Here is a 13,855-nt window from a genome sequence, read left to right as displayed (position 1 = left end):
ACCTAGAATCTTTGCTTCTGGGATCATTCACCATAGAGCTGAAAAGTATATGTGTATGTATATATATATATATATATATATATATATATATATATGCATGTACATATGATACATGTATGTGTATATACACATCAGTACAAGTAAAGGTCCACATATTTATGATCATATGTGTGCATAGCGATTTTTTGTAAATCATAGGTAGCCGTGATATCTCAAAGGTTAAATTTTCACAAATTACAGCTATTTCTTTGAATAAAATAGCTAAACATATTTTTCATGTGTATTTTTTTCCATGACCTTCTTGTTTTATAGCATTTCCTACAAAACTCAATCATAAAGTGAAAGCATATAATAACTGGTATGTTTTAAATACCTGTGTATTTTCTAATTTCAGCTCGTGACTGAAGTTGAACTTCTGTTAAATCAACAAGCAGAGCTGGGTGATGTAACAGGGAACATAGCTCAAATAAAACAAAAAATAAAACAAATGGAAAGCCTAGATGAAAATTCTCAGGTAAAATTGCATTTTAGAGTGCTTACTGCATTCATGGGAGCAAATAGTTATGTTTTGGTAGTACTAAGTAGTATAAATGCTTACTGTGCTTAGTCTCTCATACCAAAATTTTGTATAGTTGGTACAAGGATACTGGTCTAAATTCCTTTTTCTTTAATGTGGCACCTGGGTGACACTGCAAGTATATCATTAGTTGGTAGACTGTAAGCAAGGTTGCTCAGGTTATTTTGATATTCATTTTAGATATGTAAGAAGTACTCAGATCAATGACTGTCATAGGATTTCCAGGCTAGAATGATTTGAAATACATTAGCTTTCATCTAGTTGGTGTGTACCTGAGTTGCTATGTGTAGTTGTGTTCTAAACGTGTACATACCGGGAAGAATAAATTGGGTCTCCAATCAGAGTGAGCTGGGGTGATTGCCTTTCAATTTCTTTAATTATGAATGTATAAGGTTCTAATGACATCTCTTCTAGCGCTAATATTGCAACAGTAAGCTTTTTGCAGCCTGCGGAAGTATAATATCACATCAAGTTTTGGGAATGTATCTTCTCTACTCAATTTGCTTTTTAATCATTATTTGCTTGCTTTCTTTAAATCAGAAACTGTTAGGAAAGGCCCAATTTCTGATGTTACATGGACACCAGCTTGCATCAAATCACCATTATGCACTGGATTTAATCTGCCAGAGGTGCAATGAACTACGTTACCTTTCTGATATTTTGGCTAGTGAGATGAAGTCAAAACAGATACAGCTCAGCAGGACCTTCAACATGCATAAACTGCTACAGCAGGTAGTATGATGGGAAATGATCCATTTTTGAAATGGACTTAAATTCTTTCCTGGGTCTTCTTGACCTGACATATGTTTGTCCTTATGCCTTAGGGCATACTTGTTAATTTCTCAGAGGTTAATAGGTCAGGTCTGATACAGCTTTAGATTTAAATTTGTAGTCAGTCTTAAGGACTGAGTTTGGTTATTGTTTTTGTCAATCCATCTGTTTATGCTATATTCATGGCAGAGTTCAAATTTTGCCCTCTGTTGTGAAAACAACACTACGATGGCGATGTCTTCTATTCTGCGTTGAGTATCTCTCTGAAGGCTCTGTTAGAGATGGTTTGCACTGAGAATACCCTTTAAAGCCTGGGGCGCATTTTGCTGAAGCCGAAATTCCTTCCATAGTGCATAGTATAAGACAAAAAAGTATAATGATTTGAAAATACTCTCCATGGCCTGTGGGTTATATATAACCCCTGTTATAATTAGGCTGTGAATAGAAAGGTCACTGTACAGACCTGTTCTTATCAGTAGTGTGTAAAATAGGGGTAGCACTTACAGACATTGTCTCTGAATAATCACATTTTGGTCTGTATATCTCCTTTTTGGGATAAGGAATCCTTTATTCTTCTCCATGGGACTCATTGGGCATTTGTACAACACTTTATACTTCCTAGGAGTTTTACATTTCAGATATTGATTTTGGGAAAATAACCTGCAACTGAAGTGTTGAGAAAATGCTCAGACTCCTGCAGCAGAAGAAATTACTTGTTAAGAAATAAATGCAGTGCCTCCCAACCTTGGCTGTATATCAGCAATACCTGTGGAGCTCTGAGAAAGTATAAATGTCTGGCTTATGTCCCAGAGCTATGGAAATCAGAATTTATGGAGGCAAAACCCAGATATCTTTAATTTAAATAGCTCTGAAAGCAATTCTGATTCACAGAAGCAAGGGCTGATGCCCGCTCTGTTTCTCTTTGTTCACTCTTTGATTTTTTTTTTTTTTTTTTTTTGCTTGATTTTCTCACCAGGCTCGTCAGTGCTGTGATGAAGGGGAATGTCTTCTAGCTAATCAGGAGATGGATAAGTTTCAGTCTAAAGAAGAGGCTCAGAAAGCCCTTCAAGACATTGAAAATTTTCTTACGATGGCTCTGCCCTTCATAAATTATGACCTGGAATCACTACAGTATGAATTTGATGTATTTTTGTCTCCTGAACTCAAGGTAGGAAACTTTTATCCTAAGAGATAGATATTTTAAAAAACCCTATACTTACAGTAGTGTGACAGTCTTAGGACCTTCCAGCTAACTTCAGGTCATCCTGTATGTATGTATTCCTCTTTAAGGGTGAGAAGTGATGGTATCACCACTGTCAAGCATCATAGAAACCCAAAGTGTATACTTCTGTTTGATCTTTGGCTCCATTATTTTCAAAATCTTCCAACACACTGGACCACTCACATATATTTTTCATGTGCATCCTTGGAGAAAGGCCCAGAACCATTCTGGGATGTCAGGCTCGTGTTAAGAATACTCCATATCAAGCATCTTTCCGCAGCCAGCTGCAGATACTGCAGGAGCACAGATATGGCCTACGTTCTCTGCTTGAGAACAAGGGGGTGAAAAAAAGATCTGGGTCTTCTTGGGGAAGGAGGAACTGGCAGAAGTTGATGTGAGCAGGGCAGAGAGCTATTGGTTAGCTCAGTTTGGTGCCATTGGAGTTTTGAGATAGTAGATAAAAGCATTTGTGATACTCTTTGGTGGTAAATTGTGTAGTCGACCCTAAGGTTGGAGTAGTATCTAAATCCATGCTTAGCTGCACACCTTAGGGCAGTGATGGTGAACCATTTGGAACGTTCAATGATAGAAACAGTCCACTGTGACACATGTGCCATATGTTCACCACCACTGTTCTAGCAGATGCATCAGAGAAATTAGAAACACAATTGTACCTATAACTGTGATTCTCTGGAAGCAATCAAGCTTAACTCTAACTGCCTCAAAGTATCTAGGAGGGGCAGAAGGCTATATTATCTATAAGTGGCTCTGAGGAGCCCTTTGCACCATAGAAAACTAGAGAGTATCCCGCAGGCAATAGAATATGGTGTTCACTTGATTGTTTTCATGACTTAGTGACTTTCTCCTGCTAAATAGGAAAGAGTACTCATTCATTTTCTGGTCAGTGAGGGCAATTCACTGTGTGCACTGACCAATTTTCTGACTGCTTTTTTCCCCCATATTGTTTTGGTTGAGAATTTGGTGATATATATATATATATATATGTGTGTGTGTGTGTGTGTGTGTGTGTGTGTGTGTGTGTGTGTGTGTGTTTTGTGTTACTTTCCTAAATTTCTTCTAGTTGTGAACTGTAAACCGATTTTTTAGTTCAAGTCTGAGAAATGTAAAAGTGTATTCTGATCTCACTTTAGAAAATATTTCATAGAATTATTATACAACCTACAGGTTCAAATGCAGGCTGTACAACTCAAGCTTGAAAATATTCGAAGTATATTTGAGAACCAGCAGGCTGGTTTCAGAAACACGGCAGATAAGCATGGGAGGCCAATCCAGTTTGTGATGCCTACACCTGAAAATGCGATCATACCGAGAGCACCATTTTTTTCACCTAAACCCGGTAAAGTATCTTACTTTCACCTTCTCTGTCCCTTCTCAATTTGCAACTGTTTGCTTTGTTACTCCTGATACAAATGCTGAATTTGTTCTGCAGTCCTTATAAACTGAAAGCTTCCTTTAATCTTTCGTCATGTTCAAATGGTATTGCCCAAGGAAGGCAGCAGATTGAGATTTTTATGTAGTTCTAAAATGTAATAGTAACACAGAACAGTACAAGATGGAGAACATTTTAGGAGTGAGTATTCTAGCTTTCGAAATGAGTATGAAAATTTTGCCAGCATTGAATTCACAGTCTTTTTCAGCAGGTGAAAGGAAGTTTATGAAACTGATGTACACATATGTGTGTATGTGTACATATATATACTGGAGCTCTAGTAAACTCTTATTTGATTCTTGTGCTTCTGGTATGTGAATGACTTAAATAATACACTGGGTTACCTTCTCTAAATAGGTTCTGGTAAACAGAATAATGTTGGTAATTACAGAGTCAATTTCCTAATTTTAATCTTTATAGTCTATTTTAATGGTGTAATATCCATTCTTCTTAATTCTGTGGGAAATACTTATCCTTTTACTGGTGTTGAACTACTCTGAAAATAAGATACACCAGGGGCTGGGGATTTAGCTCAGCGGCATAAGCACCTGTCTTGCAAGCAGGCGGTTGTGAGTTCAATCCCTGGTACCGATTAAAAGGAAAAAGACAAAAAAAAAATAAGATACACCAATTGGCCCAAAAGTTTCTTTGATCTGCCTTTCTAGCCTCTTAGTGAAGAATAATTTGATCATTGAAACCCTCAGTAAGTGGAATCAGTGAACACAGAATTAATTCAGTTTCTAATGTACAATCAGGATGTCACTAGTGTAAGAGAACTGCTTTGAAATTCAGAGAAGTCTTGAACTAGGGATAATAAGCACCAAAATATTTGCATGGATCAGATTTAAGAGATGATGAGAGCAGCTAACCAGGTTAAGATGATAAAAGTTTTATAAAAGTGATAGTTATGAAATATATGTATATACTGAAAAGTATCAGCAATGCAATGAAGTAGTGATGTTGACTAAATTGAAAACAGTAGAAATATCAGCGTTGCTGAAAAAAAAAGAGAAAATGAGTAACAGCAACAAAAGTAAGGGGATGAAACCTAATAGCTGGAAAATGAAACACAATAGATTGATATTCCTAAGCATAAGATAGACTTCAGTTAGATTCCTGCCTCCATCAGCTGTGTGACCTCAGGGAGTATACTTAACTTCTCTTAGCTTCCGTTGTCCCGTCTGTAAAACAGAGACAATGCTGTCTACTGCTTCAAAGGGCTGTTGTGAAGACTAAGGTGCCTGTAAGAACATGCAGCCTCTAAGAAGAACCCTCTGAACTGGACTTTCTCTTTCCTCTGGCTGAGGCTTCTTGTTTGGTCCTCTAAAACATTAACTCCTCCTAAGGTGATGCGCTCCAGGTTGGGGTTCTGGGTAGACTCTCCAAAACACATTCAAGTTCATGAGTCACCCAAAGGAAACTTTGTTTTGTATCATTTCTTTCTTCTCCTTTTTATCCTGCTATTCTTACTTAATGGCGTTACACTTTCTTTCTGCAGTGGGAGTTGGATACTCTTTCTTTCAAGCATGTAAAATGTTTTCAAAAGGTACCCATCTTTATTATATTTCATATCATCAGTACATTTTCCGAGTTTGTGTTTGTGTGAAAAAATCAATTTGGCGACTAAAAGCAGCAAATGTTCTGCCTGGAAATGATTTTTTTTCTTTTATCTTCTTTTTTAATAACAGCCATCCATTATTCTCTTTTAGCATTGAACTTACCTTGGAAAATGGCTATATTAAAAGATTAATGTACTACTAATCTTTGTTAGTTCATCAACAACAGTTTGTGCTTTCATTGATTGTTTGATCATTTTTTATGCCTAGATCTGGTAACCTGAACAATTACTTATCATAGCAATATGCAATATATTAGCTAGTGTTGATTTCTTACAATTTTGTATTCTTTCTATCCTTTTATTCTGATTTGCTTTTTAAAATAAAAAAGTAGATTATACTTCTGAACTTAATTTCTCTTATAAAGTAACTACTCAAAAAGGGAAACAATTACTAATGTTAGAGTGTATCAGACTTTCTTTCATTTTAAAGTTTCCCATGCCATCCATAATCCAGCTATTTGTTGGAGGTAGCTTGGCACTGCCTAATGTATTTATGAGGCAGAAGGGCACTTACTGAATAAATGGCGTGGATGCATAAGTGATTTCAGCCGTTACCCATCATGGTTTGTAAATGAAATCAAATTGTTACTTATACTACAAATCTTGTTCATTTTACCCCACTGCTCTGTGGCTAATGGGAATTATAATAATATATTCCAGGCCATTCTTTGAGACTTTAAATTGCTAAAAGAAATATATAACATCCAATCAAACCCAAATATGAGTGAACTTTTCATAAGAAATGAGTCAAACTGTGTTTCATTGTTCTTTGTTTCTGCTTATATTTTGTTGCTGTTGTTGCACTGAATGAAATCTCGCATCTAACACAGTGCCTAGGGAGGTTTAACAAATATCTGTTGCGATAACACTGAGTACAAGCGATATTACAGAAGGATGTTTTTGGGAGGGATAAAATGGAGCTTGAACGTTTAAAAGCGTATCTCTAGTTTCCATTTGATCTTAACCAAAAGGCTGCGAAGCGGTATGTATCTCTAGTTTGGATCTTTCTCCCTAGCTTTGCTTATGAAGTTGTGTATACAGTTTGCCTCCTTGGATTTCTCCTAGGAAACACAGACTCAGCATACCCCAAGTGACTAATCTCTCCCACAAACCCTCTCTTCCTCATCTTGGTGAATGACACTATGATCCCCCCACTTGCCCTGGCTTGGGACCTCAGTTCACCCTTCTGACTCCTGCCCAAACTTGAATCTTGTGTGTCCTGTGAATCTTTGCCTCCTCAGTGTTTCTTTGACCCATCTTCCCATCCCCACTGCTTTCCTGACTGCCACTTTGCTGGTCTAAGCCAAAGTCACCCGTGGCCTTGACAACTGCAACAATCTCCCTGTCGCCCTGTGTTACCTGCCTGTCTTTCTTTCCATTCCTTCCATCCCTTACCCATCTTTTGGGTTTAGATGAACTGTGGGTCTCCGAAGCACTCTCCCTTCTCCTTACCCCCATGCTATGTCCCACTTCATCAGCTTTCCTGTCTCTAGGCCACCTCCTTCAGGTAAGCTTGGCCTTCTCACCATTCCCCTGCACCCCTGTTCATCCATCAGGATAACACGCCTCCCTGTGGCTCCTCAGCATTATGTAATTGCCTGTTTTCTGTCTCACTTGTTGGACTGGAAGCTTGTCTTTGCGAAGCCCCAGACACAGAGCTCAGCATGTTGTATAGGCCCCCAGTCATTTTGACTATATTGACGTTATTGAAAGACTGAATATATTTGCCTTAACTCTTCAGAAAAAGATGTGTTCCACAAAATTATGTGTATATTCTTTTGGCATCTCAGTGTGTTTGGGAAGAATTAACTAATAAATAGCCATTATCCCTGAAGTCACCTTTTATAATGGGTTCAGATCTGCACATATCTGTTTCTTTAAAATAAGATGTATCACTATGGAAAAGCTGATTTTATATGGTAATTTCCACTGTCTAATATATATTTATATATGATTATATAAGCATACAGTTCATTTATAGTAAATGAAAATGAAGTATAAAGTCAATATAACAGCACATCTTTTTCCTGAATGTGCCTGACATGGGCTGCTGCTCAGAAATGAAAGGAAAAAAAAAAACTATATTTCTTTCACATAGAGAAGGGACCCATGTACGTTATATGGGTAATGGCCTTTTAGTGGCCCTGAGAATTAGGAATTTAGCTGAATCTCTGAGTCATATCCTTAGGTTTTTAGGAACATCTGACTCTTTGCTTATTAATATAGGGACTCACCTTTGTAAATTGGATTTTAAAAAATAAATACTACAGCTTTGAATTTTGATGAAGTGAGTTTTTTGCGCATTTTAATATGCTTTGACAGTATTTTATTTACTGATTAGGAACATGTAGGACAGCAGACTATATGGATTTAAATACTACCTCTGCTTCTTGAAGAAGAGACCAACCTTAGTTCCTTATCCGTAGAATGAGGATAGAAGTTATTCACCTCAGGGTGGTTTTTGAGGATTGAAAAAGCAAATGTACCATAGGTCTCAAATCAGCACCTGATATGTAGTAAGTGCCAACTAAATGGTGGGCACTCTAATCAGTAGGTTGAATTTGGGTTTTTTGAAAGTCTTTTGGTTACTCATTGAGCTACAATCTGATTAAATGTTTCTCTGTCAAAATGAACACTAAGTCTGCAAATAATAATGAGCACTAACACTGGGATCTGTGCTTGGCAAATAAATGAAAGAATGATGCGTGAAGAGAATCATGCCGAATAACAAGTTGAAATTATACAGATAAGTGTAACCAATCACTGTCTTCCATAGTGTGTGTTAAAATACTAATCAAAACACATTGAAATATTAACTCTAATCATTTAATAAAGATGCGTGTGTTCTTATTAGAAGTGCTGCCTTTAATTCTGGTTTGTACTTCTCTGATCTTTCTCTACCAGGGAAGACTTGGAGACAAAGTCAGAGCAACTTAAAAGTAAGTATCATTAATTGATTCAAAATTGTCTGTATTACTGTAGTTGCAGAACTAATATAGGCGCTTAAATCATATTTTTCACTCACTACACTAATAGTGTACATTGGAAAGACTATTTCATCGAGAAGAAAAAAGCTGCTGCTGCATTGTGGCTAATTGCACTACTGGCAGAACCCCAGATGTATGAGCAGTTTAAGTCTCGATGCGAGATCAGAATCGTTACTGTAAAACATCACATATAAGTTCCAGTTTCTCTCTACCCCTCGCCCCCTTCATAAACCTAAGTAATGTCACTTCTTTCTGCAGACGGATCTTTCTTCCATGAATGAATCCAGTCCTGTAAGTATAAAACAGGGATAGAGGCCGGGTGCTAATGATGGACCAGAGGCTAATCATGGAGTCAGAAATCACATCCATTCCTTTCTCAAAGTGTACAGTAGTCCCTCGTTATCCTTGATGCCTCTCAGAGTTTCAGTTCTCTATGGCCATCTGGGGTCCAAAAATATAAAATGGAGATATTCAATAAGGGAGGGAGGGAGGAAAGAAGGAAGGTAGAGAGAAAGAGAGAAACCTAGAGCACATTCACATAACTTTTATTACATTATATAGTTATATTTGCTCCATTTTGTAAGTTACTGTTGCTAATGTCTTACTGTGCCTAATTTGTAAGTTAAACTTTTCATAGGACCATTTGTATAGAAAAAAAAAATCACAGTAGATGTAGGGTTCAGTACTGTCTACATCTTTCCACACCTGTGCTTCAGAAACCTGTTAAGAGTAAATGGTGCATGTGTGCCTGATAAATGGAGTATGCAGTATTTTTAGTGAACTATAATATGAAGATGACAGTAATTAGTGTTCACTCACCAGACATAACAAATCAAAGCACACCCTGCAAGAGGAATTGTACAAAATGCTAAGCTGTCGACTCTGACACTTGGATCTGATTGATTCATTACTTATTAAGCATGACTTTGACCATGATCTAAGCATCTCTGAACTTGAAGTTTCCCATCTTTAAAATGCAGGAAAAGACAGGATAGCCTTGTAAATTACTGTGAGGGTTGGTTATAAAACTGTGTGTTAAGCACTTAGGATTGTGCCTGCATAATTTATGGAAAGTGGTAATAAATGTCTGTTTCTTTTTTACATATTTGCATATTTGTAATATGTAGGTCACATTTTATGGATATATTATTTTGCTGATAAACCCTGGGCTTCATCTTGGGTTCTGTTTGTCACAAAGTAATGTTTCATTTTCTTTGATGTCAGGGTTTTGGCAAGCTCAACTATTCAGTACAGCTGAGATACCAGGAATACATTTCAAATACTTCTGCAGAACATTTACCATAATAAATCCTAAGCAGCTGATTCAGTAAACCAGTCCAAGTTCTTTAAAGTCTGCAAAATAGGGTAGTAATTTAGGATCAGAGAAGCCATTTGTATCAACAATTAACATGTGACACAAAGGAGAGACAGGGATGCATAAGTTACAGATATTTTGTGAAGGAATAGAGTTTCCCCATGTCTTAGTAGTCTTGGAGTTTTTATCATTAGCTATTTACACATTCAAGTTTATGATGATACCACCGAGTCATTAGGAAAAGGATCAATTATACTGTGTGTCCTTTATTAAAGAATTTGAGGATGAATGTAATATTTTATAGCAGGGTTTCCACAAAAATCATTAAGGCTGAAAAGCTGTTTTTGTTCTTTAATAAATAAACTTTAGTTATTGAGAAAAATCAAATTTTATGAACCAATTTCACTTCCCACACATGCCAAGTAAATGAAAATATATACAATAAATTCCAATTCATATTTAAAATCTGTCTATATGACTCACATTACTTTTTTTACTAGTAATCTATGTTTCAAAATTATTTTTGAAAAACAGTTGCATTACTTTTCAGTTTATCTACAGGGTTAGGAGCCAGAGTACACTTATGACATAGAAGTACCTAAAGAAGAACTACACCTACATAGATATTAATTTAACTTTTATTTTCATTATTTCAGATAGAAGTGGTGCATGATTGTCAGGAGAAGAGGAGTCCTGGACAACCCTCCAGTTTGGACAATGACAATAACTTGGATATTATAAAGAGGTATCCTTTATTTATTAACATAAAGTCACCTATACTCCTGTAGGAGTCTGTGATTCAGTGTTCATGGCCAGTGTGCTCAGAACTTTGAGTTTACACAAACTCATGGATGTCATTAAAAAGATACTAGTTGACATGTCAGAATTCTTGCACTTAGTCCTGGCCAAACCATTATCTATTTATTATAGATAAATTTGAGGAAAATTAACCTTTGTGAGAATTTTTATCGCTTTTTTTCTAGATTGGAAAGGAAAATGAAAAGGTTTTTGTTTTTTTCCTGCGTTATTGAGGTATAATTGGCAAATAAAATTGTATGTATTTAAAGCATACAGTGGAATGCTTCAATGTATGTGTATGTTGTAAAGTCATTAGCATACACAGTCGAGTTAGAGTATTTATCACCTAACATAGTTATGTTTTTGTGTTGAGAACACTGTGTCTAAAATCCACTTTCTAAGCAAATTTCCACTGTGCATCCCAATGTTATTAATTGTAGTCACTGTGCTATATATTAGATCCCCACAAATACTTCACTTTAGAAGTGAAAGATTGTGCCTTTTGGCTACATTGTCACTTTTTTTAATAAGAAGTGAAAATGAATGAAACTACAAAGGATTATATAGATACTTCTTTGTAGATGTTAGTAACGATTATTGTTTTGCTTTTACAATATTCAATTAGTAATCTAGTCTTAAGAATATTCCTTTTAAAAGTTGCATATCACTGAATTATGAATAGCCAGAATTTTGCAGCAAGTTGTGTACACACACACACACACACACACACACACACTTTCCAACGATTTTTGAATGTTAAATGCTTTAAAATGTAAAAAGAAAAACAGGGCCAAAATTAAAATTGACTTGAATGAATTACTTAAATTTAGGGATAAGAAAATGAATTTTAAACATCGTTCCAGTTGGAAATCACATTCAAAAGAAAGTGTATTTCATTTTATAGAGAAAGTAGACAAAGGTTTTGCAGAAATTTTAAGTGTGATCTACACTTGGGAAGACCCAGATAATCTAATTCATGTTTTAGAAATATTCAGAAAATTATAATCTCAGACATTTAGGAATAGGTTTTGTGAGTTTTTAGAAAACTCTTAATTTTGGTAAGTTAGAAATAATATTTTTAACATATTAATGACTTTAGTATCCTCCTTCCTTTCAAATATATTTTAAAGAGTCTCTTGGGTAGTATGAATTCTAACAACTATAAAATTAGTTTCATATTTTGTTGATAAAACAGAAACCATTATTTTCCATGTATTAATATGCATTAACTATTTTTACCTTGGACAAGTTATAATGATAAAAACATTGCACTACAATTTTTCAAGAAATAGAATAACTGATAAATATCATCTTTTCATTTTAGGCACGTCTTCAATGAGCTGATACAGACTGAAAGAGTGTATGTTCAGGAGCTGTTTGCTGTTTTGCTGGTAAGTGACTCAGTTTGTCTTTACCATTTTCCTGAATGGTCCCATGCTACATTCATTATGAAGCAGCTGAGGCAGTTTTTATATTTGTTTCTTTTCTTCTCACATGTCAGTAGTGAGTATTTCTCCTATTTCCTGAGGTTGTCTGTTGTTTAAACATGCATATTTGTGTTCCGTGTCAGTAGTGGGAATGGTTGTTCCAGAGTTTATTGCAGAAGAGAGAAGCTATTCTCTTAGGGATACAGTGGATTGTTATAATTATTCCCAGGGTGCTACTTAGAGATTGTGATGTATCTGAGAATGAGATAAAAAGAGTCATTTGACACAGATGCCATGAGATTGATTTGGTCTGAGAAAACCTGCATACTTTTTGTCAGTTTAAACAGAATTTGATGACCCCTTCTATAATTGTTCATATTTGGTTTTTATTTTGTTTGCAAGCGGCCTTGAAGGTCAAGGAAGTGTCATTTTACTTTGCTCACTGAGTGGGAAACCTTGAATTCCCTATTCTGCCTTCTAAAAAAAGAGTCACAGTTAAATTTGGGGGTTAGGAGAGTTAAATATTAAAATTCAAATATCTTTACTTACTTTGTATTTACTCACTTCCCTATATTTTCTGTTGTACCTGTTCCTTTAGTAGCCCAATCAAATGTTAAAGAAAATATTTTTCAAATGCATAAACATATTTATTTTGAATAGGGCTACAGAGCAGAAATGGATAATCCAGAGATGTTTGATCTTATACCACCTGTCCTGAGAAATAAAAAGGATGTTCTCTTTGGAAACATGACAGAAATATATGAATTCCATAGCAAGTATGTAATTGCCCAACTGTGCGTTTTTTCATGAAAAATTCAAAAGAGCTATAACTGGTTTATTATGTTGCACATAAATATATTTTTCTCTGAAAATTTTGCAGCATTTTCATTGGCAGCCTGGAAAATTGCTCTCAGGTTCCAGAAAGAGTGGCATCTTGTTTCCTGGAAAGGGTACGTCTACTTACTTTGTTTTTCATTGTATAAAGATGGGCCACCAAAACACTAACCCATTTATAAGAACAGATTTGGCAATGATAAAGGGTTTTTTAAAATGTCTTTGTGTTTTTGGAGAAAACAATGCCAAACCAATTTTGTTGCACAAACCATTGCAGTGGAATCCTAGAGCTTGCACTGTGCTCTGTGATACGAAATACTTCTGTGCCTCAGCTCCTAGGAATGGTGACTGTAGGAATCCAGGGATGATCCTGCCTAAGAAAATATGACTGTTGGGATCACCTTACAGTGATGAGCCAAGGACACAGGCTCTAACTTGGAAGTTCAGCTGCAAGTGCCTTCACTGGGGAACTAAGAGACTGACATAGCAAGAGCATGTTTCTTGGTGCCTCATTAGCTCATGATTATGAAAAAACAAAATTTTTATAGTTCAGAACTACAAGTCCTGAAATTACTGGGACAATTATGCATCTTGCCTTTGGGTTCAGTGGACCTGCTGTTCTTGGAGTACAGAGAGGGTTCGTTTGGGTCATTTTCCTTGTAATGCTTGCTCATACTCACTCTTGCTCAGTGTGTGTCACTAAGAAAATTTACATCCACAGAGTGATGATATATTTGAATTTCTCTTTATCACAGAAAAACGATTTTCACATATATGCAAAATATTGTCAGAATAAGCCCAAATCAGAGGCAATTTGGAGGAAGTACTCAGATTGTGCCTTTTTCAAGGTAGAGTA

General features: G+C 35.9%; 1 protein-coding gene across 8 annotated transcripts in view; it reads left to right on the top strand.

Annotated features, from left to right (window-relative positions):
* The window catches only part of Mcf2 (MCF.2 cell line derived transforming sequence), a 99,582-nt gene that overhangs the window by 67,944 nt on the left and 17,783 nt on the right, over positions 1-13,855 (top strand). For 5 of the 8 annotated variants that reach the window (XM_063246467.1, XM_063246466.1, XM_063246471.1 and 2 more), the window contains 12 exons: positions 395-514; positions 1,118-1,309; positions 2,325-2,516; positions 3,756-3,927; positions 5,519-5,566; positions 8,543-8,577; positions 8,884-8,916; positions 10,597-10,685; positions 12,063-12,129; positions 12,826-12,941; positions 13,046-13,115; positions 13,755-13,847. In XM_063246467.1, coding sequence (XP_063102537.1) covers positions 395-514; positions 1,118-1,309; positions 2,325-2,516; positions 3,756-3,927; positions 5,519-5,566; positions 8,543-8,577; positions 8,884-8,916; positions 10,597-10,685; positions 12,063-12,129; positions 12,826-12,941; positions 13,046-13,115; positions 13,755-13,847 — 1,227 coding nt within the window. The remainder of the gene's footprint in view (positions 1-394; positions 515-1,117; positions 1,310-2,324; positions 2,517-3,755; positions 3,928-5,518; positions 5,567-8,542; positions 8,578-8,883; positions 8,917-10,596; positions 10,686-12,062; positions 12,130-12,825; positions 12,942-13,045; positions 13,116-13,754; positions 13,848-13,855) is intronic. The other 3 variants (XM_063246469.1, XM_063246468.1, XM_063246470.1) reach the window with 3 other exon arrangements.

This window comes from Cavia porcellus, unplaced genomic scaffold (assembly GCF_034190915.1).
Source record: "Cavia porcellus strain 051 isolate PalLab524CR breed Dunkin Hartley unplaced genomic scaffold, mCavPor4.1 scaffold_3, whole genome shotgun sequence".
NCBI lineage: Eukaryota > Metazoa > Chordata > Mammalia > Rodentia > Caviidae > Cavia > Cavia porcellus.
The sequence above is the reverse complement of the archived record's forward strand: the minus strand, read 5'-3'. Positions and strand labels throughout refer to the sequence as shown.